The sequence below is a fragment of the Azolla caroliniana genome, unplaced genomic scaffold (genome assembly GCF_043228905.1).
Source record: "Azolla caroliniana isolate FFs.n. ecotype wild unplaced genomic scaffold, voAzoCaro1.0.p SCAF_4, whole genome shotgun sequence".
Classification (NCBI taxonomy): domain Eukaryota; kingdom Viridiplantae; phylum Streptophyta; class Polypodiopsida; order Salviniales; family Salviniaceae; genus Azolla; species Azolla caroliniana.
The window spans coordinates 767,377-789,727 of record NW_028230439.1 but is presented as its reverse complement, the minus strand read 5'-3'; the positions used below and the strand labels follow the sequence as shown (position 1 = coordinate 789,727).

The 22,351-nt window shown below is 39.2% G+C and overlaps 2 protein-coding genes and 1 pseudogene across 4 annotated transcripts; 1 reads left to right on the top strand and 2 right to left on the bottom strand.

Annotated features, from left to right (window-relative positions):
• Window positions 1–205: 205 nt before the first annotated feature.
• LOC147864653 (3-ketoacyl-CoA synthase 4 pseudogene) lies at window positions 206–2,120 on the bottom strand (annotated as a pseudogene).
• A 6,832-nt stretch (window positions 2,121–8,952) lies between these two features.
• On the bottom strand, window positions 8,953–16,301 carry LOC147864652 (NOL1/NOP2/sun family protein). Of its 3 annotated transcripts, XM_087318764.1 has the most exons (13): window positions 16,098–16,301; window positions 15,827–15,927; window positions 15,513–15,715; window positions 13,983–14,136; window positions 13,535–13,672; window positions 12,599–12,661; window positions 11,938–12,059; window positions 11,615–11,833; window positions 11,293–11,493; window positions 11,105–11,205; window positions 9,969–10,050; window positions 9,735–9,793; window positions 8,953–9,534 (listed from the first exon to the last, which is right to left on the bottom strand). In XM_087318764.1, exons 1-13 carry the CDS (start codon window positions 16,289–16,291, stop codon window positions 9,411–9,413), a joined length of 1,761 nt encoding a protein of 586 aa, XP_087174890.1. In that variant the 5' UTR covers window positions 16,292–16,301; the 3' UTR covers window positions 8,953–9,410. The 3 variants fall into 3 exon arrangements, with proteins under 3 accessions (XP_087174890.1, XP_087174892.1, XP_087174891.1); XM_087318766.1 differs by lacking the exon at window positions 9,969–10,050; XM_087318765.1 differs by lacking the exons at window positions 8,953–9,534; window positions 9,735–9,793; window positions 9,969–10,050 and adding an exon at window positions 10,401–10,457.
• Window positions 16,302–18,779: 2,478 nt separating this feature from the next.
• On the top strand, window positions 18,780–22,111 carry LOC147864651 (pentatricopeptide repeat-containing protein At2g03380, mitochondrial-like). The gene has a single exon (XM_087318758.1). The coding sequence runs from the start codon at window positions 18,882–18,884 to the stop codon at window positions 21,912–21,914; it is 3,033 nt and encodes a 1,010-aa protein (XP_087174884.1). The 5' UTR covers window positions 18,780–18,881; the 3' UTR covers window positions 21,915–22,111.
• The last annotated feature ends 240 nt before the right edge of the window (window positions 22,112–22,351 follow it).

The window sequence follows — 22,351 nt, the reverse complement described above, 5'->3', positions numbered from 1 at the left end:
ATTGTTAATTGGGAGCGGAATGGAATCTTGGCTTGGTAACCATGCAAAATAATATTTTATCACACAAATTCGAGTATCAAGTTAGAGACTCCACTCCAAAGAATTCTGTGGCATAATTTTTCGAAGAATATTTTATGAAGTTGATAGACATGCTTTAGACTATGTGCTTTCATGGTACATGTAATACTCGACATTGGCATACATAGCTTGAGGGCATATTGTCCTGTCTAGACCTCAATGAATACATCAAATTGTCTGGATTGCATGATATGCTAGGAAGAGAGTAAACATTGATAATAAACCAATTCAGTACTTGCCTACACAATTAATGGGTTAAAAGATTGATCACCATCAGTATCTCTAATCAGATGATGTTGGTGAAAGACTTCTTAGTCAATCTCCACACAGTCAGGGCATCATCATCATCATCATCATCATCAGTATCTCTAATCAGATGATGATGGTGATGGTGAAAGACTTCTTAGTCAATCTCCACACAGTTAAGGCATCATCATCAGTATCTCTAATCAGATGATAATGGTGATGGTGAAAGACTTCTTAGTCGATCTCCACACAGTTAAGGCATCATCAACAGTATCTCTAATCAGATGATGATGGTGAGGGTGATGGTGAAAGCTTTCTTAGTCAATCTCCACACAGTCAGGAAAACCCTGTGCAGGATAGAAGGCTGCTAGATGGCCATCTTCATCTCGCCACGGGTTAGAGGCTGTGCATTTGCTGTCCCATGCGGACTCCCACACAGCACTGAAACACTTGAACCCTGAGCCCAGCCCCACCTGCCATAGCCTATCCCCCTTCTTCACCCTCTGCATTGCTTCCAGGTAGGCCATCTCATACCACACGGAGGTGGAGGATGTGTTCCCGAACCTGTACAGTGTCATGGTGGAGGCTTCTGTCATCTGCTTGGACAGCATGAGATTCTTCTCCAGCTCTTGGATCACAGCTTTGCCCCCTGCATGGATGCAGAAGTGATGGAACGCCTTCTTGAAATCAGGGGTGTATGGCTTCCACTGTGCCTTGAAAGCATTCCGGGCCACGTAATTGAAGGCATACTTGGCCATCTCAGACATGGGCAGCACCATGGGCGCCATGGCAGTCATGTTCCTGGTCAAGGCATCAGCCGCCACTGACATGAGCTCCTTGGACAGAGACACCCCGATCTGCCCCGATTCGTCTTCCCCATGCGTTATGCAGAAGAAGGACCTGTCATCGGCGGCCGTATTGGCACGCACGGTGTGCAGGAGCCTGTACTTTGCACGCCGCCTGTCGGCGGATCTGTTGGACAGGAGGATGGCTGCGCCGCCTGTGCGGAAGAGGCAGTTGGCGATGAGCATGGACCTCTTGCTGCCCAGGTAATCCCTGCCCGACATGTTCTCAGAGCTCACGATCAGGGCGTACGTCTCCTTGCTCACAGACAAGAGGTGCTTCGCCATGTCCAGCGCCAGGAGCGACGCAGCGCAGCCCATGCCTGAGAGATTGAAGGACTTGATGCCTGCTCGCATCCGGTAGCGATTGACGACCATGGCGGAGAGGGATGGAGAAGGGTAGAAGAGGCAGCAGTTAACGACGAGGATTCCGATCTGGGAGGGGGACACAGAGGTCCTGCGGAAGAGGTCGTCCAGCATGGAGAAGAAGACTGTGCGCGACTCGTCTCGCGAGTAGGCCATGCCTTTCCTGCAGGGTATGAAGTGGTAGGACGGCGGCAGGGATGTGAGCTCCGACAGTCCAGAGTGCTGGATGATCTTCTTCTGGAACTCTCGCGTCTTCTCGCTCATTCCATTGAGAGCAGAATGCTCCAGGAAAGCTCCATACGAGATCCGCCATCGCGTTGGGGGCCTGAAGCATGCGTGGTCCACCAAGTAAACCTGCAGATGACGCCCCCCCCGCCATAGCCGCCCCCTTGTGATCAAGAGCCACGCCAAATACATGGCCAGGAAGGAGGTAGCAGAGATCGCAAGGAGCTGCATGAATGAGAGGGAATGGAGATCCACAGTGCCATGGCTTGGGAAGGCGTGGGCGTGGGCGAGCAGGGCAGGTTTGAGGTTGAGGAAGAAGTCATGGAAGGAGGATTGGTGGACTCGCATGATTGATTGAGTTTCTGAAGATGGTAATGGTGGGGAAGGGGGGGAGAGGAGAGACAGGGAGCTTTCCTCTGGACTGTGTGGGAGAAGATGAATCAATCCAGTGAAGAAGAAGAAGAAGAAGAAGAAGATTACTCAATTCTCAGTGAAGAAGAAGATCAAACAATTCAGTGAAAAAGAAGAAGAAGAAGAAGATTCAAGAATAGAAAGGTCAATCAATTCTCAGTGAAGAAGAAGAAGATTCAAGAATAAAAAGATCAATCAATTCTCAGTGAAGAAGAAGAAGAAGAAGAAGAAGAAGATTCAAGAATAAAAAGATCAATCAATTCTCAGTGAAGAAGAAGAAGAAGATCAATCCATTCACTGAAGAAGAAGAAGAATATCAATCAATTCTCAGTGAAGAAGAAGAAGAAGATCAATCCATTCACTGAAGAAGAAGAAGAAGATCAATCCATATTCAGTGAAGAAGAAGAAGATCAATCAATTCTCAGTGAAGAAGAAGAAGAAGAAGAAGAGGGTATATATATATATGTACATATGTGTGTGTGTATGTTTACTAGACATTGACCACCATCACCATCACCATAACCATAATAACCTTTTCAACAGAAGCAGCAAAAGCAGCACTGTACCCTCCTACCTAACCCCTGCTACTCAACAGTTAAGGGCTGCTTCTCTCTCTCTTTCTCTCTCTCTCTCTCTCTCTTTCTGGCTTCCGGGACCGGGACCGGGACCGGACGGTGACAATCTTCGGTTTCCGGTTCCCGGTCGGGGCCGTGACCGACAAATCTTCTTTCTTTTTTCTTTACTAGCAGCCACTCTCTCGATTCTTGTCGGTTTTGCTACGATCTTCTTTTCTTCTTCTAGTAGAGTAACTCCGACCTTGTCCTCTTGCCCCCCATGGCATGGCGAACGATCTTTTTTCTAGTAGAGTCACTTAGACCCTGTCCTCTTGCCATTGCGAGCGATCTTTTTCTAGTACCATCCTTTTGTCCTTGCCTTCACAATCCTCATTGATAGCAACTCAATTCCAATCCTAACCACGTGCTCGTTCGCCCATTTTTTCGGTTACACATTCCACTCTCTAGAATCGTGACACACAAATCTTATAGCTCACAAGAAAGCGTGTATTGTGGGCCCCCTCCCCTCCCCTCCCAGACTCCCACTTCCCTTGCGGTTGCATGAATCGCACCGTTGACATTGGACAATCCAATTGACCGTGCATTATTATTGTCTTTAACAGAGTACAACACTTGCATTGATGATTCACTTCTTTGTTTTATTAAGTTCAATTAAACTATTCAATGCACTCAAGTACAATAGTAAAACAATCTATGTCAATCTTCATGATACGCTGACAAGCATTTAACAACCCCTAGAACTTTTCTTTGGTCTTTCTGTTATCGAGTTGGAGTGACAATGTTGATATCTTTGGTCTTTGAAATGTCCCTATATCATTCATGCACCATGAGTGTCTAGGGAGTAAGTTGGCAAGGCTTCTTTCGACCAAATGTCTAGAAAGTAAGTTGGCATTAGCCTCACCAATTCTTTTAGTATGGAAGCATTTACATAAAGCTTTGTTCATGTAAAATATGGAAAAGACGTTGCGTCAGCTAACAAAAATCTTCCTAGCCCCAAATCCTTCTACTTCTTAGAAAAATGGGATTTTCCTCAACTCTATTCATCATGGTAAACACTTTTTATGCGGAAGGAAAACCATTTAAAACGCATTGCATGCTACATATTCAAACACATGTCATTATGCCTTAGATAAATGAGATCTAGACCGTTGGATGATTTTTTATTTTTTTATGGTGGAACATTGAATGATTGATACGTCGATAGTGAAGGCGCCAGAGTAGTGTCATGCATATATCTTTGACATTTACATTAAAAAAATTAGAATTGAATTCGAGAATTTTCTTATTAGAATTTACGTGCAACAAATTTGAAATTTAGTTTGAAATCAATTTGCGGAATTTAGCAAACAATATCCAAGCTAGGAATTATTGGAAATTTCCTGACGAATCCACTCTTGCGGTAAAGTTTGATCATCTCAGTCATTCCAAAACACATCCAAGTAGCTATGGAGATAATGATGACAATGGCTATTTTGATGTCCTCAAACGGAAAAACCATAGGATAGGTCCCCATGATTCTATAACCCCAAGAGTGTCCAAAAGATCTCCTTTGTTGGTGTAGAGAGTGAGCTACATGAGGCTCACATATTTTCTTATGGTCGCTCATATTCTATACAGAGAGCATATATATGTGTTTAAGAAGTAAAGGATACATATGTTACTCATCCTTGACCTATGCTCTAGACCAAAGTGAGACATTTTAAGTAACTTTGGGTAGTTTGGTACACCCCATTGTCTACATTTTCCAACTAATATTGGCCATAACATAAATGTTGTATCTCTTATGTGTGTGTGTAGTGATGGTATGATTATCCACATTGTTGATATATTCAATTTCGTCCCACTTAATATGATGATATAAAGTAAAATGGCATTGTATTGTAGCAAGCTCATTGTACCTACTACTTGCTCAATAGTATTCTCCGTAAATCATGGAGAGGACGTGAGATATTGGCGATTCCATTTGGTGGTCCTATGTTTATTCGATAGAGGGAACCTTTTTGTCTCTCCCTTTGGTCTTTTGACATGCTTCTAAGATTTATTTTATGGTTTTTTAGGGGATGGTCTGTCCATCAAATGTTTTGAGATGCATGATTGTATCCTTCATCTTTTGAATGTCCCACATATCTAACAACAATGTCAAATTGGATCCCAACAGTCACTTATTGGATGTGATGTGAGTGTCTCTATGTACAAGACGAGAAATTTTAGAAGGTATGTTGTAAGTGTAATAATAGGTTGTCAAACACTAGCCATCCTTGTTTGCTAATAGTAATTATATTAAATATAGAATGTATGAGCATTGAGTACAATAGATACATGTGCAATATCAAGTGAATCCCATTTTCTTCCAAGCATATCCCTTGTCACCAAGCCTTCTAAATATCTGGTTGATCTTCAGTCACCCTTCCGAAAGTCACCAACAAGGAGAACTACTATACCAATATGCCTTTTGAGTGTCGAATGTTACACAAAATGTAACATCTTTCAATATTTTACCATCGTCTACCCATTTGTTTGCAAGATGGACAAAGGTGAGTGTTAATCTACTTACGTAAACTAACTACTAAAGAAAACTATAAACTCACTCTAATTGCTTGGACAAGACTTGGGGATACACTCAAGATTCTTTATGGAAGTAGGGCAATGTGTGTGTGTGTGTGTGTAGAGAGAGAGAGGGAGAGGGAGAGGGAGAGGGAGAGGGAGCTTAACATCGTAATGGGTATAAAGGTAATATCTATAAACTTTTATACCCTCCAAAGTGTGAACATAGATAATTTGGTTAATAAGAAAGGAAGTATAAAGATGAAATTATAAAACTTTTGCAAGGTGAAATTTGTGTTGGGTCATCAATGACAATATTGAAACTTTTGAGGATCTAGTTGGGCCATACAACTTCATATTGGCGATTGTTAGCACTATACTCTTCGTCCATGCTAGATAAAGCCATACTTAGCTACTTTTTGCTACTCGAGGAGATCGTGCCACTTCCCAAGGAGAATACAAAGCTTAATGTTGATCTTCAACCTATCAAACTTAATACCCAAGCCTGATTTGTAAAAGATGTTTCGTCAATGATACTCATAAATGGCACCACTTCGTTAGCACAATCCAAGGTCTTGTCACATGGTGCTTATATGGGCTGACCATGAAGGTTGAATGTCTAGATAAGCTCATGGAAAATAATGGAGCTAGAGTTGGCTTGCATCTTCAAATCACATTAGACGCTAATCATCAAACTCATCTAGTCATTGACAACGTAACCATACTGTATATTTCATGAGAGTAAAAATCTAAAAACAAACGCTTTAAGAGGTCTTGAGAATGATATTGTGATTGAATATTTTTGTAGATGTCATGTTTAAGCTTCATGCAATACCACACGAGTCAAAGGAAATATCGATGTATTATGCCAAGATAGCATGTTGATGTAATATATGACAACTTTTGGCATGGTGTTGATGCGTGTTGGAAAATGTTACTAATCTTATAAGTTATTACCCCTAATCCTTTTTTAGGGTGGGAGTACACAACGTCATGATATCCAATGGCCAATAAAGGAATGGAAGCATTATGAGCATGTGATGTGTTACAATAGGTCATCATGGGAAGACAGATTTCAAGCTTCACGACACTTCATTGAATCATTTAAATAAACGAAGTGTAATTGTTTGTCAACCAAGGTAGTCTTGAAATCATATGTAATATTTCATATAATATCTAGAGTAGACCCATTTTTTATCACCCAATTGTAAATGGGTTCAAGAACATTATTTGTTTGTGAGAATGAAAGCATCAACTACTTTTTTTAGTGGTTTAATTCTTAGACTTTATGTGTATTGAAAAAGGGAAGACAATTTAAACAAAACGAGACAAATGATAGGGTTTCATGTTTATTTTGCTTGCCATTCACAAAAAGCAAAGATTGAGCAAAAGGCGAGCATCGGTTTCACAAGCTTTGATGCTCCACCTATCACTATGTGTAACTTCACACCAATTATGTCCACTCTGTGGTACCTTAATTCACCATTTGAAACCATGCAAGCGTTTGTATGTGCCAAGGCATATAGATAAATTATGATAGTTCATTTTCCTATGTGAGTGAGACTTTATTAGCCCTCTTCTTTCAATTTCAAAATAAATATTTGACATCATAAAAATTGTAATCCCAATTAACAATGGATTGTGACAACTATAAAGAAAACTTCGACTTGAAAGAATGCAGGTACATAATTTATGAAGGTGTCAAAAAACTGCAATGAGTGTTATTGGTTTAGGAGCACATTTAATGAACCCACATGGAGTCATGGGAAGATCCTAGTATAGCAAGATAACCCATGTATGTAAAAAAACAAAACATCAAATCTTCGACTATTTTGCTACGGTGGGTTTGATGTAAAATTTGTGTCTCCATTTCAATAATTGGGAGTGGCCTCCTTAATGTCTTTCCTCTTTTTTTCTACATACAGAAGTAGGATGTAGGGGGAAAAGAAGACAATTCCTCCAAGCCAGTGTGAATGCAATAATGATAAAACTTTATAAGAAATGAAAAGAAGAGTGTTAAAATGGCATTCATTGGTTATCTATTTTGATGTAGGAGACATGTGATACTTGTAGTTGCAACATTACAAAGAATAAAAGGCAAACCTCATGCCCCCCTTGCAATAGGGGTTTAGATTGGTTTTTAGGTTTTTGACCTTAAACTATTACCTTATACACTTGGTAAAACAAAACTAGTGAAAATAAGAACTTGACACTTTTTTGGATATGTTATGATACTTATAGAAGTAGCCAAGATTGATTTTCTTTTGCCTTGAAGTGCTAATAAAATCAGTTCTAATCACAACATGAATTAAAATAAGCATAATTCTAGCAAAACTCACTACGATCATTACAAACGGAAATCCCATTATTGCTCCATTATCGATCATGTAATTAGCTAGTATTGCCAAATTCCAATGAAGTAAACTAACTTCCAATGAACTCGCAATGAAAAATGCAAGCTCTCTAAATGTATATATTGTGGTGAATTGGTTGATCTTTTAGAAAAATTTGTAACATAGATTCAATTTAGAAACGTTTTTAGGTAATAGTTTAAAGAGTTTGTAAAATATTTGCCATTAATTTCTCTCTCCAATTTATCAAAAACCTAGAATTGGGCTTTACAATAAGACTTGGTGAGGGAGGTACATCCATCGTCCTGATGAAAGGGTCGCAATAAGGGTATGCACACTACTTTTAATCCTATGGTGAACAATCAATCTCGGAACTAGAGATAGGGGTGAAGTCAAAACCCCTGCATGGTGCAAGCTCCAAGAAAATGGAGGCAATAACGACGAATCAAAGTGGGAAAAATCTATGACAATTTTCTTAAGAAACTGAGACATCCAAACTTGGATGGAGCAACTATGACATCTTGGAACTGATGAATCTAGCTCTTCACCTAGCAAAGAGGATGGCCAAGGGATTGGAAAAACAAACTCTCTATGATTTGGTTTGGATCAAGACCAAGCAAGCAAAATGGTGAACACAAACAAGCCTGGCTCAACCATGTGAGATACATGAACAATTTAATGTTTTATTATAATTTACTGGAATGGGAACTTATGCACTGCAATTGACTCAAATCAAAGAGCATCAACCTTATAATATAATAAAAGATGAAGTATACATTGCAGTATTTCAGATATAGAATTAACTGCATTAGCTTTCAAAAACACCCTACTCAAATCAAAGAGCATCAACCTTGTAAGATAATAAAAGATAAAGTATACATTGCAGTATTTCAGATATAGAATTAACTGCATTAGCTTTCAAAAACACCCTACTCAAATCAAAGAGCATCAACCTTGTAAGATAATAAAAGATAAAGTATACATTGCAGTATTTCAGATATAGAATTAACTGCATTAGCTTTCAAAAACACCCTTCATCACCCTTCATTTGAGCTTCATTTTTGCTCCCATTATGGTTATCCTTTGACACCATCTCTTTTTTTAATACATTGAGGCTATGCTTGCATATATCACATTTGATGATATGGACTCAGAAAAGGGAAAGGATGCATTCAGAATGATGATAAAGTTGGCAATAACTTATTTGAGATGACAAGTAGTGAAAAATTGTGAAGACATTCCAACATGTTCTATTAGGAACTCCACGGTTTCAAACCGTTTGAACCGTTGGAAAATCTTGAACCTGAACAAAAATGAAACGAACCGTTTAAGGCATTAATCCATTAAGCCGAGTTTCGCCAATTGCTACTCCAGATCATATCCAACACATACAACACACTTTTGTGCAAAGTTTACATGTACTCCGTAAAGTCATTAATGCACCAAAATTTGGTGGTTAGGCACATGATATAAGATGAGAAACCCTTGTTACATCTGCCGACACATGAGGAATTCAGGCAAAATCTAATGCTTTCTTCATTTTAGAAGTTACGTCATTGACTTTATTGTTATTCATCTTGGCATTTGTCCCACGATGAAATTAAATAGGCAGTCAGCAGGAATAGATTTCAGAAGCCCCTGAAGTTCTTTGATTCTTTTATGGTCTTCGCATCAAATACAGGCAAACACTAGGGTTTGTCACCAAATTTTAGTTCCCAAGCTCATGAGATTGTTTCAGCAAAACACTTGTTACATGTGTAAGAAAGCTGTAATTAGATCAGCTCAGGTTTGCTTTCTGCCACTTTGAACTTGGCAATAAAGAAACCAATTGTATCCAGAGGTCCTGACGGATCAAACCTCTGTACAAAGTATTTTTCTTCTTCCCGAAGCCATTCCCTGCAGTACATAGTTTAATAGAGGTATACCATGATGTATCATTAGAAAGCAACTTTTAGTGGGCTAAAAGTTTAGTGTGCATTGCAAGAATGAATGTTAAAAGTGACCATTGATGTATGGGAGAGAAACAATGTATTGTACAGCATCAACACAAGACTTGTTAAATAAGTAACATAAAATGTCACGGTTCATAACATTACTTGTATGATACTCCATCATCTAGACCACCAGTAAGACCAGGCCCACCTAGCTTGGGGTTCTGCATTTCAAAAGTCAAAGTAATGATAGTTAAAACAGAAAACCACTTGAAAATATCCAGCTTTCAAAAGTTAAGATAGATAAACTTATATATCTGTATATTTACTCATATATATATGACAACCTCCAATGCTGCACAAGCCGCACAAGAATAGATTAGATAAATGTCACCATACCTGATCTATGAGCGACAGACAACTGTATGTATCCAAAGCATATCGAACAACAGCTTCATTTTCTCCAGGGTTGATTGTGCACCTAAATAAATACAATATGCATTGATATTTCAGCTGTAATGGACTTCCAAGTGGCAACAACAAAACTCAATCATAGTTATTTGCAACGTCTTTTTCAAGTCATATGCTATTCGCAACCAGCATACACATTAGGATAATTGTCAAGAACCATGATTTCTTTTTCTTTGGACTCCCTGTACAAGCAAGGTTCATATGGGTCACGGAATGGGATGCCATAACCCAAGGGACAGTCCTAGAAATTCACTCATAACCATGTACTTTGTTTCTTCATCAATGACACAGAGAGGCCCTACATACTTGAATACATCATTTGAGATTGTCAGCCCAACAGCTAGTTAGCCCAACGACCATATCTTGGCCTTTATAAGGAGCCTTCATGAATATCAACAAATGTGTTGTGTGCAGAATCTGCTAAGAGAAGAAGCCTAACTTTTCCTTAATTAAGCATTGAAATAGTGGCATATCATGTATGATGCAATGGCCTGATGGACCATCCTTATCATGAAGACATGTGATACGTGCAAGTCTTTCATGACTTTAAAACACATTATTTTATCAAAATACACATCATTAAACTATGGTCTTAGGGTGAAGCTGGAACAGAAAACAACCACGCTCTATAGACAATTAGAGGGTGTAAAAAGTATAATGACAACAAATACATCTGGCTCCACTAAGTAACATTCTTAACAGATGTTATAGCAACTTACTTTTTAAAACAGATTATCAGCACAATTTATCCTGAAACAAATACTCATCTCCAGCTCAAAATATGTAGATGAACTACACAGCGAGAATCAGCATCATCAACGGTCATGCTAGATAAAAGATAATGCTATTGTGCACAATACGCATATGGGGGGCTCAGTAACCTTACAGCATTACCTCGAAAAATTAACTGTGATGGACGTCATGCCAAAATGAAAATGATTAACAACTTCATAGAAGACATCAAATAGCTATTTGCTTCATATCATGTGTCCCTAATGTAATGTCAATTATTTTAAAAAATAATTAAGAATATATCCAGTTTGAAAGATAAAAAAGTTACTCACGTTGAGTACACAATGACTCCCCCCGGTCGACAAAGTTGCACAGCTTGGTCAAGCAATCGTTTCTGATAAACTGAATGCCGTCTCAAATTTTCTATTGTTTCCTACACAAACAGCACTGTCCACTTCATCATAAAGTAAATAGCACCGAGATAGAAAGTAATCTGCAAATTGTTTATATGTATTAAGACCTCTCCAGCAAAAAGACGAGGCCGTAGACCTAATGCAGAACATGGGGGATCTAACAGCACTCTGTCAAAGCTGTGTGGAGAAAACCCTTTTATTTGTCCATGGCTTGAATCTTGTACCTTTTCTACTCCATTCCTTAATCTTCTTGCCTCTTTCCTCACTTTTACCTTACTTTCATAGTGCAGTACTTTATTTTCATTATTCTGTGAAGAAAAAACACTGTATAAAAAACTTTTGTCCCATGCATGGGTTGGATTACTGGCGGTAACTGCTGCAATAAAAAAAACAGTGGTATCTTCACCCACTGCATCTGAAAATTGAAACCTGCTGTTTAGGATCACGTTGTTCACGAGAAATAGGATCCACTACAGAATTTTCCTGTGCATTTGCATCTGGCCTAAGCTTCAACATCACGTCACTTGAACTAGATTTCGTTGTTGAGAAGTTATCAGTTCCTTTCTGCACAGCCTTTAAAGCATCCAGTTTGAATGCCTTAATTGATGTCAATTTCATCTCTTCTGCTAACCTTACTATATCCATAACCTGTATTTCCAAGAAGCAAAAGACACATAATAAGAAATAGCAGATAAAACGTTATACAAACAAACAGAATACTACAAGGAAATTTAGACACTGAATCATGTTACCTTGTTATGTGATCTGTCAGTTGCAATTATCGTCCCCTTATCCTCCATAAGAATCGCAATTGCCGTAGTTTTGCCTCCTGGTGCAGCACACATATCAAGAATATGCTCTCCTGGTCTTGCATCTGTATTAACATTTGAAAAACCACTAATCACCTATCTCAAGAGATTTATGGGCAGGACCGGACAATTTCACTTTTGTATGCAAAAGAAAAGGTACAATTCAAGTGACAGAGAAAACATAAGCTCAGAATGCAGGCACTGAGGATTTTACAGTTCAAACATTACTATCGCCTGTGGGTATAATACCACAGTTGACAATTTCTCTTCATTTAAAAAGAATCAGAACTGGTGAATTTTATAAATTAAGGAGAAAGGATATGGAGATACAAAGAATCTTCTGAGAAGTTGTGAGCTACAAGACAAACTTTCCTAAATATGTGCATTACATTAGTATATTCTGCATGACAGACAACAAGATTTTCATTTTGTAATTGCATCATCTACATTCTTTTCAGAGCTGCAGCCAAGATTGATGTCCCACAACCCACTATCTATTGCTGTTTTTAGATTAGTTCCCTCTGCTGAAAGACAATTTGTGCACTAAAGACAGAACCTTACAACAAAGAAAATAATCAACAAACAGCTAAATGAAATTCATTACCAAGAACTGTAGCTGCAACTATACTGGGAAGGTTCTGTAAAAATATGTCACCCTTCAAGACCCCTGTAATTCCATCTCCAAGAAGCAAAATCAGTATCAGTTGAGATGTAGTGTCTGATAATTTATTCTAAAGAAATTAGAATTTTGTGAACAGCCAAATCACATCTAGACAATTTCAATATTCTGCAATGTACGTACACATGCTTTTTTGACTGTCCATCACACATGAATGCCCTTTAAATTTCCACAAATATAAAATATGGGAACACTTCTATATGCATTCATTGTTTATTTTTCATCCAAAAAAGTGCCCATTAAGCTTCCACAAATATAAAATATTAAGACACGCCATATTTCTCAGTTGACCCAAGGCAAACATTGACCTATCTGAACACAGAAGGTTGCAGTAAGCAAACGAAGAGAGGTCAATTCCTTGTAAAACAAATAGCCCATGAAGCAGAGCACAATGTAGCTCACATCAATTTAACAAAAATCATTCTACTATGTGAAACTTATATTCTAGATACAAGATTTGCAGTAGCCTATAATGGTCAATGTTCACTTTTCTAATGTATTGCCATGTTTATTGAAGAAGCATCAAGTAATACCCTATGTGAACTACAGAAAGTGAATGCAGGAACCACATCCAACATGTTCCAGGGATCCATTGTTTTCAAGACTCGTGGTGGCTTGCTATGTACCTAGCTAAATGTTTATAATAAATCTTCATATCTCTTGGTCTGCATTTCCTCTAGAGTTGTGAGTTTTGGCTCCTAGACCTTGATCAGTCACATCGCTGTATCTTTTTATGGGTTCTATTATTTTGACTACATTACTTCAATGACACTTTCCCGGAGAAAACACTGGGCATAGCATGTACTGCTATAAATCTTTTATTTTCCCAGAGGAAATGTTGGATAACAGCACAAAACATACCATGCAAGGGAGGTAGCCTGTATACACGATCAACCATTTCCACTGCCACACCTTGAATGTCTCTGAATATGCTGGTTCGAGAGAGCATTGCTTTTCCTTTACCAATATAGCAATTTCTTCTATCTACATCATTCATTTCTGTGCAATGCATTTACAAGAATATTGTTAGATGATATAATCATGAGGTAGCAGGATTGACAGATGTAATGAATAGCTCATGAATATAATAACACTATGGTACTATCATAAGATAGGCTTCAATATGTCTGTGGAAATCAAAATAACATGGTAATTTTGACAAGGGTTTCTCAGCCAGATTCAGCTCTAAATAGAATCATGTACTCTCTTATAGATCACAGACAGGCGGTCTTCAGCCAGTCAAGTTGGCAAGAACTTATACAACAATTTATTGGAAGTGATGAAATAAAAAATACAAGATCAGCCTTACGTGCCCTTCCATGTTCAGAATGCAGTACAGTGCCGCGCGTAACACCAACCACCCAATCATTGTTTGCATCCAAATGTTCCATAGCCACAGAGACTGCAACAATATCCCCTTGCTCCACATGGCTACTACATGCTAGCACACCAGGTACAAAAACCTATGCAAACAAAAAAATCACAAAATTCTATAATCTCTTCTCATGTTTGACTGTGTCAACCAAGTAACCCCCTCACTGCTGAATCCTCCCTTTTTCTTTTTCATCTAAGCCTCCTCTTAACAGCACATTAAGTTTCAAGCTGGCCTGAGACGAGTCATGCATAAGAAACCACTGTGCCACAATATTATGCCACGTCGTAGAGAAGTGGGCAACCTGACCTATGAACATAATCAGGATGGGTCTTCAGTGTTCACGTTGACCAGGGTTGACCTGGCACTTGTGGCCATAACTAGAAAAAGGAAGCTCAAGCCTCCTTTTGGGGTATGAATGCCACCACTAGCTAGAGGTGTCGAAGAGAATTCGTAAGTTTATGATAAGGGGGCTGAGGTTAGGTGATATAGGACACGGCCTTACAGATGTTATACCTTGTCCTTGGACATTGGCCCTAGGACAGGAGAGTGTTCAATGGTGACTAGTCGGGAGGTTTGCCCGACTTACGTTCATGGTTGCATCGGAGCTAGAGATTTGTTGGGGTTAGTTTCAGAAGGGATGTGACCACGCACAAAATCAGAAAATTTGCTCTCAAAATCACGATAAGGTTACAACTAATACTGGCAAAGACCTCCAGAACAGCCCCTACCAAAATAGCTGCCAGGTTTGACAAGTGGACAAAATCAGTAAAAAAAACTGAACAGAATCTGGCAGATTTCAGTCAATCTAGCAATATGTACTCTTCTCTTTTGTGATGGACAACGCTTCACCTATAAAAGTTCTGACCTTCATTACAGAAAACAATTTAATGCAAAGGGTCAGCTACGAGGTTCCCACTTCTTTTGTGATTTGTACTGTAGATATGCGTGATTTGAGAAGTAACGTTCATGTACTGGAGTTCAATATTATTCCTGTGTCATAACTATGTAGATTGTGGTATTATTACAATCCACACTCTGCAATTAGTTAGACGTAGAGAACAACATATACGGACAGGGCCCAGAATGAGAGTTCTCATTACAGTGGATCCAAGGTGCTAGTAGAATAAAACCCGAGCAGGGGACATGTGCTAACATTGATCCCTGCTTGTGTATCTATGCACCTAAAACCAATTTACGGCTCATCCTACTTGTCACTGATTACAAACATCCATAGCATAGATAATCATACCTAGGAAGTCCACTTCGCTGGAAACCTAGGGGCAATTCCCTTGGGCTGGGTGTAGCTACAAGATTCATAGCATCATGTAACATCTCCACGTATTGCTATGACCAATCAAGTCTGCTATTTTTCTGTTCTTACAACTCACTTAAAGTACATTTGTTGAAACGAACCAGGAGATCTTATAAAAGCAACCATGAGAGAACTGAAGCGTTTTAACATACATTGGCTCCACGTAGAACGGCTTCTGCACACTTGCGACTCACTACCACTTCCTTCAAGGATCCAGAATAACATATTTCATGCGGGCCATCACCTCTGACTAGGATGGCACTCTTCAAAAGAGGATGCTCAAGGCATAAATCCGTTTCATTATCGTTGTCTAGCTGGACAGAACCAGAACCGTTAATTGGTTGATCCCTACAACCTACCGATACATAATCAAGAATGGATTCAGCTAGCTAGCCTTATTAAAGAGACAATATAAATATATATACCACAAATATTCATAAACACAGACAGATTCTTGTCAATTTACCAATGTAATGCTTGTCCAATATGCGAGAAAGCTTATTGACGATCTCTTTCCTTGATGTCTGAAGAGTGTTCACCCTGATGCATGCATATCTGGATGGGCGTCTGAAAACGACAAGTTATAAACAGACCGTCATCAGGGGCGGTAAACTCTAAAATGCATACGCATTCATTATATCCTTCTGATGACATGCGCTATTTAAAGTTTCTTGAAGTCAAGAAGAAGCCGCAAAATAAAAAATAAAAACAGTAAGAGAACAGAGCAGAGCACTAACGTAAGAGCTTGAGAGATATGGTTGAAATGCTGAGGTCCAAACACTGAGCAGAAGTACTCCTGCACCTGGTCCTGGAAGAGGAGGCGAGGCCGAAAGCCATAGCCATGGCCATGGCCAGGTCCCTCTCTGTCTCTCTCATCCTCTGTCTCTGTCTCTGTCTCTGTCTCTGTCTCTACCTCTGCCCCCCCTCCCATAGTTCTCCTCTTTCTTTCTCTCTACACAATTAATTCACAAATCCCTGAGTCATGAGTCATTAATCAATCTCTCTCTGTATTGTCTAGCAAACCCAACCCCAAGCCCAGCTATGGACCATTGTCTCCAAACATCGGCTCTGCCCAACACCTTCATATCTACACGCAATTCCGATAGCCTCCCGTTGTCCCACCGCACTGCGACCGGACACTTCGATCCGTCCAAAATCCCCTGCCCCCTTCACTATACACAGGTTCCAGCACAATCGTCGTGTAATCGAAGAAGCTCGTATGGAAGCAAGTTGTTGATAATGTCCAATGTAAGAATGTGGACCTTTGGATTGAATCTCTTGCGATTTGCATAATTATGGGCCTGCATATGTCCATAGAAACTTGGGTGTGACTAGCAATGTGGTAAGATCGTGGTGAGTTGGAGGATTTGGAAGAAGGCTATAGAGACGTGTGTTTGACAATGTTGATCTGAGTTTCTTACAATATAATAACATCTTGAGCTACCCTATGTGATTGTCTTATAAACATGAGTCCATACTTATGAGAAATTAGATGTTGGAGCAAACACTCAAGTTCATTCAAAAGGCGTTGTTAGCTTACAAACATAGGAACATGATGTCTCTATCCCATAAATGATGAAAAGAGATTAGGCTCTTGAAACCTACGCAAGCACATGATTCTCTCTTCAAGCTAAATGAACATTCATGTGATCGCCTGAATGCAAATGGCCGACCTAAACACTTTAGGGCTGATGGTTAAAAATAAGAGAACATGTCATGAATTTGTTTTGGTTTTGATTTAGTAGATTTTGTTTCTAGAAATATTGAGACTTTTTGCCATATGAAGAGGATGGATTTAGGAATTGATCATAATGTTGACAATATTCTTGTCTTTTATGGGCTTGGGTAAATGAGAAGATACACAAGTGAGTCATTGGTACGACTCTTAAGAAGCCTCGTGCGTTGATGAGTCTATTATACTTCATACATAATGATAGCCCACTTTAATAGTCATTGTCTTTGCCCAAAACTTATAAGTGGAAGAAACCCAAGTGTTTCCTCCTCTCTTTCCCAATCCTAAATGTCCCTAATTCCTAGCACGAGTACATGCACATTATTAGACTTTATCTCATATCCGGGGATACTTGGCCGTCGAGTGGTTGTAGTTGCGCTTACTCAACAATATTTGTTGGCTATGACCAAGTAGCCATAGCTTACTCCTCTTCAACGGTAAAAGTTAGTTTGTCTTGTTAACATTGATATGTACATAGAAATATGCATACTTGGCAGAAGGATGATGTTCTTGGTTGGACCAGAATTACATGTAGAAAGAGTCTTATTTCATTTTTTGTAGTTATTGGAAATTGTAATAAGATTCATCTAATCAATGAATTGATGGTTTTATTCATTGGTATTGTTTAGACAACTTAGTTTGAAATGTTGGTGAAAAAAAGGATCGTATTTTGATAAACATTTAAGCTCCTAAAATAATTAAAGGGGAATTCATAGTTCCATTTCTCTTCGTTTTTGCTATTCAAGGTTAATCATGACCAAATTTAGCGTTAGTTGTGGATTTGTCAAAGGGACTTCCCAACTATTACATCATGCACCATCTATCTCCATATTGTGTTTGCCCTTTTATAAGTCTTGATACAAGGTTATAAATGTTTATACCTCTACTTAAGTTGTTGAATTTCTCAATGGGATTTCCTAATAAACTATTACATCACACACCAATCTATCGTGTTTGCCCCTCTATAAATCTTGACGTTGATTTATTTTAGTTTGAACACATATACTTGTTGAGGTTACAAAAGACAAATAATTTCTTTCATGCGCATGAGAAACTATATCCAAGCTACCCTTTGTTTTTTACCTTTTTTCCCCAAAGATACGCCCTAGTATTCTAAAATCATAAGAAATACAAGATATTGCCCAAGCTACCCTTTGTTTAGCAATAGTACAAAGATGAAACAAACAAACTTCCCTTTGTTGCACGAGTAGTGCATTACGACAAATGTCTTGAGCAGCATGCATATATATAATTGCTCCCTGAAAAAATATATGGAGGTAATATTATGGTTAGCATTGCAATATCCATCTAATAGCATTTGAGAAATCCTCGCCCCAACCCACACAAGCATACCCCTTCTACTAAATGTACCGTTCTCTCTTTTGCAAGACAACACAAATACTAATTGCCCCTTCCCTTTTTCATCATACAAAGTTGTGCCAAACCACGGTATGTACAAAGTACAACCATCGACTCTAAAGTGCATGGACCAATTCCAGAATACATACCAATCGATTTTACTAGGAACAATTTGCCACCTTCAAGAATCTGCAAATGTTGAATTCTCCCAAACCATGTGAAGCAATATGCTTCGGTCATTGAGGCTAACTTTTTCTACCAAATATAGTGTGAAGGCCCTACTTTTTTTCATCGGAGGGTATGAAGCTTATTGTTAGAAAGATGGAATGCCGTTACTTCGTAACACACCCTGAAAACAAGACCCCGAGCACCGTGAAGTGTCTAGCTAGTAGCAACTTCAATAGAAATTTGTGTCAATTCACAAGGAACCATGGCAACACAAGAGCAAAGAAGAAATGGAAGACATAACAATGTGATTAGCATTGGAAGTTGTGAGCAGGATGCTGTTGCCTTGGTTGAGCTACTCAAGACTTGTGCCAAGAAGAAGGATCTCTGTAAAGGGTCTAGGCTACACGCCCATATTCTGAACAGGGGATTGCATCAAAAGAACTCTTATGTTGCCAGCAGTTTGATCAACATGTATGCCAAATGCGGTGCAATTAAGGAAGCTGAGCAAGTGCTTCAAGACCTTTCAGTTCGAGATGTGGTCTCTTGGTCCACATTGATTGCAGGATATGTCCAGGAAGGTCAAGACAACGAAGCATTGAACTGTTTTGAACACATGCAAAGAGAAGGCATCTCTCCAAATGAAGTCACATTCTCTTGTGTCCTCAAGTCTTGTGGTAACATGGCAGCTTTGAACAAGGGAAAACAGATTCACAATGAGGTTATCCATATGGGTTTGTTAGAGAGAAATGTCATGCTTGGCACTGCATTGGTGAAAATGTATGCAAAATGTGGTTTCATTGGAAAAGCACATAAAGTGCTCCAAGAGCTTCCCTTTCGGAATGTTGCGTGTTGGAATGCATTAATTATGCGATATACCCAACATGAGGGGGGTCGTGAAGCATTGAATTGTTTTGAACAAATGCGAAGGGAAGACGTCTCTCCAAATGAGGTCACCTTTGTATGCATCTTGAAGGCATGTGGCACCACTGGTGCCATAGATAAGGGCAAACAAATTCATGAGGAAATCATCGATAGGAGCTTGTTGAAGAAAAATATTGTGCTTGGCAATGCTTTGGTGGATATGTATGCCAAATGTGGATTATTAGTAAAAGCTCAGCAAGTGCTTGAAGAGCTTCCTGCCCGAGATTTGGTATCTTGGAATGCTCTCATTTCTGGCTATGCCAAACAAGGACATGGCTATGAAGCTCTGAATGTTTTCAAAAATATGCAAAGAGATGGGTTCTCTCCAGATGAGGTCACCTTTACTTGCATGCTAAAGGCATGTGGCAACGTGAAGGCCATCAATCAGGGCAAAAAACTTCACGATGAAATTGTTAATAGTGGATTTTTGAAGAAAAATGTTGTGCTTGGGAATGCTTTGGTAGATATGTATGCCAAATTCGGCATGCTTACACAATCACGTCAAGTGTTTGAGAATCTTCATGTTCGGGATGTGGTCTCTTGGTCTACGCTAATTGCAGCATATGTCCAAGAGGGTCAAGGTGATGAAGCTCTCAATTGTTTTCTACGTATGCAAAGGGATGGTTTCTCTCCAAATGATGTCACGTTCATTTTGGTTCTAAAAGCTTGTGGTAGCATCAAAGCTATTGATCAGGGTATACGAATTCATGAAGAGATTGTCCAAAGGGGATTGTTGGACAGGAATATTGTGCTTGGCAATACTTTGGTGGATATGTATGCAAAATGTGGTGAATTTAAAAAAGCTGACCAAGTCCTCAAACAACTTCATAACCGAAATGTAGTGACTTGGAATGCTCTAATTTCAGGATACACCCAAGATGGGCAAGGTCATGAAGCACTGAGCTGCTTTGCACAAATGCAAAGTGAGGGTATATGTCCAAATGAGGTGACATTCACTTGCATTGTAAAACTCTTTGCTAAGGCAAGAGACCTTGACAAGGGCAAACATATTCATGATGAGATTGTGAATAGGGGCTTACTGGAGAAAAGTGTAATTCTTGGCAATGCTTTAATAGACATGTATGCCAAATCTGGTGCCCTTGCAAAAGCTCAGGAAGTACTTGAAGAACTGCATATTCGAGATAAGGTATCTTGGTCAGCATTGATTGCAGGATATGTCCAAGAAGCACAAGGCCATGAAGCATTACATTGCTTCAAACGGATGAAGAGGGAAGGATTTTATCCTGATTGGGTCACCTTAATGTGTGTTTTGAAAGCTTGTGCGTCTGGAGGAACTATTAGGATGGGAAAACAAATTCATGAAGAAATTGTGAATAGAGGATTTTTGGAGAAAAACGTAATGCTGGGTAACGTCTTAGTAGATATGTATGCCAAACGGGGTGTTCTTGCAGTAGCACGACAAGTACTTGAAGAACTTCCACTTCGAGATGTTGTCTCCTGGAACTCGTTAATTGCTGGGTATGCCCAACATGAGCAAGGACAAGATGCACTCACCTGTTTTGAGCAGATGCAAAGGGAGGGTCTCTCTCCAAACGAGGTTACCTTCATTTGCATCCTTAAGGCGTGCAGTAGTGTTGGAGCTATCCACAAAGGCAAAGAAATTCATGATGTCATTTTCAATGGAGGCTTCTTACAGAAGAATATTATACTTGGCACTACTTTGGTGGATATGTATGCCAAATGTGGTGCGCTTACAGAAGCTCAACAAGTACTCAAGGAACTTTCTGTTAGAGACATAGTCTCTTGGTCTGCACTAATTACAGGATATGCTCAGGAGGGGCAAGTTCATGAAGCTCTTAACTGCTTTGAAGGCATGCAAAGTGAGGGTTTCTCTCCAGATGCAATATCTTTCCTATCAGCACTGAATGCATGTACTCATTCAGGTAAGTTAAATGAAGTGCAATCATATTATGATATTATGAGCACACAATATGGGATCACTCCAAAGTTAGAGCACCAAACTTGCATGGTCGTTGGTTTTGGATGCACAGGTAACTTTGACAAGGCAATGTCACTGATTAGGACAATACCATTGTCTAATGATCCAAAACTTTGGCTTGCACTATTGGGTGCTTGTAGAAAATGGGCAAATGTGAAGCTTGGGAGGTTAGCTTTTGATGAGGCAATGCGGATCAATAATAATCTCGCTGCAGCTTATATGCTGATGTCTAATATCTATGCAGCTGCTGGTATGCAAGAAGACGCAGAAAATATTGAAGCCATGAGAGTGAAAACCAAAACCAGAAGAAAGTTGGAAAGAAAGAGTGAAAACCAATGCAAGCAGAAGTATTCACTTGTATCATCCCAACAGGAATATATGTTGAAATGTGCAAAGGGGAAATTCTCCTTTTGATGAGATGATATTGCAAATTTCGATGGAGAGTTCATGTCATGTATTGTGAATAGCATACATCCGTTATGTGTTCCTTGTTTTAGCTACTGCCTTGAAATGCATAGCAGTGAACATGAGGGAACCTGTACCATACATCCGGTATATCTTCCTTGTTTTAGCTACTTTCTTTAAATGCATAGCAGTGAAACATAAGTGAACCTGGGGGGATGATGCAGGACATTGTCAAGTGATTTACTGTGCATGCAACATTTACTCATCATAAGGTTAACAGTTTTCAACAGGTTTATATGCCCAGGATCCACGCATATGTACCCTGATTATTTGATCATTCCATGGAGAAAAAGTGTGTTTGTAACCTAAATATTTCATTCCTAATGTTAGAGCATCGAAGGCTTATCTAAGCAATATTCAGTCTTTGAAAGCTCATGTATTTTATT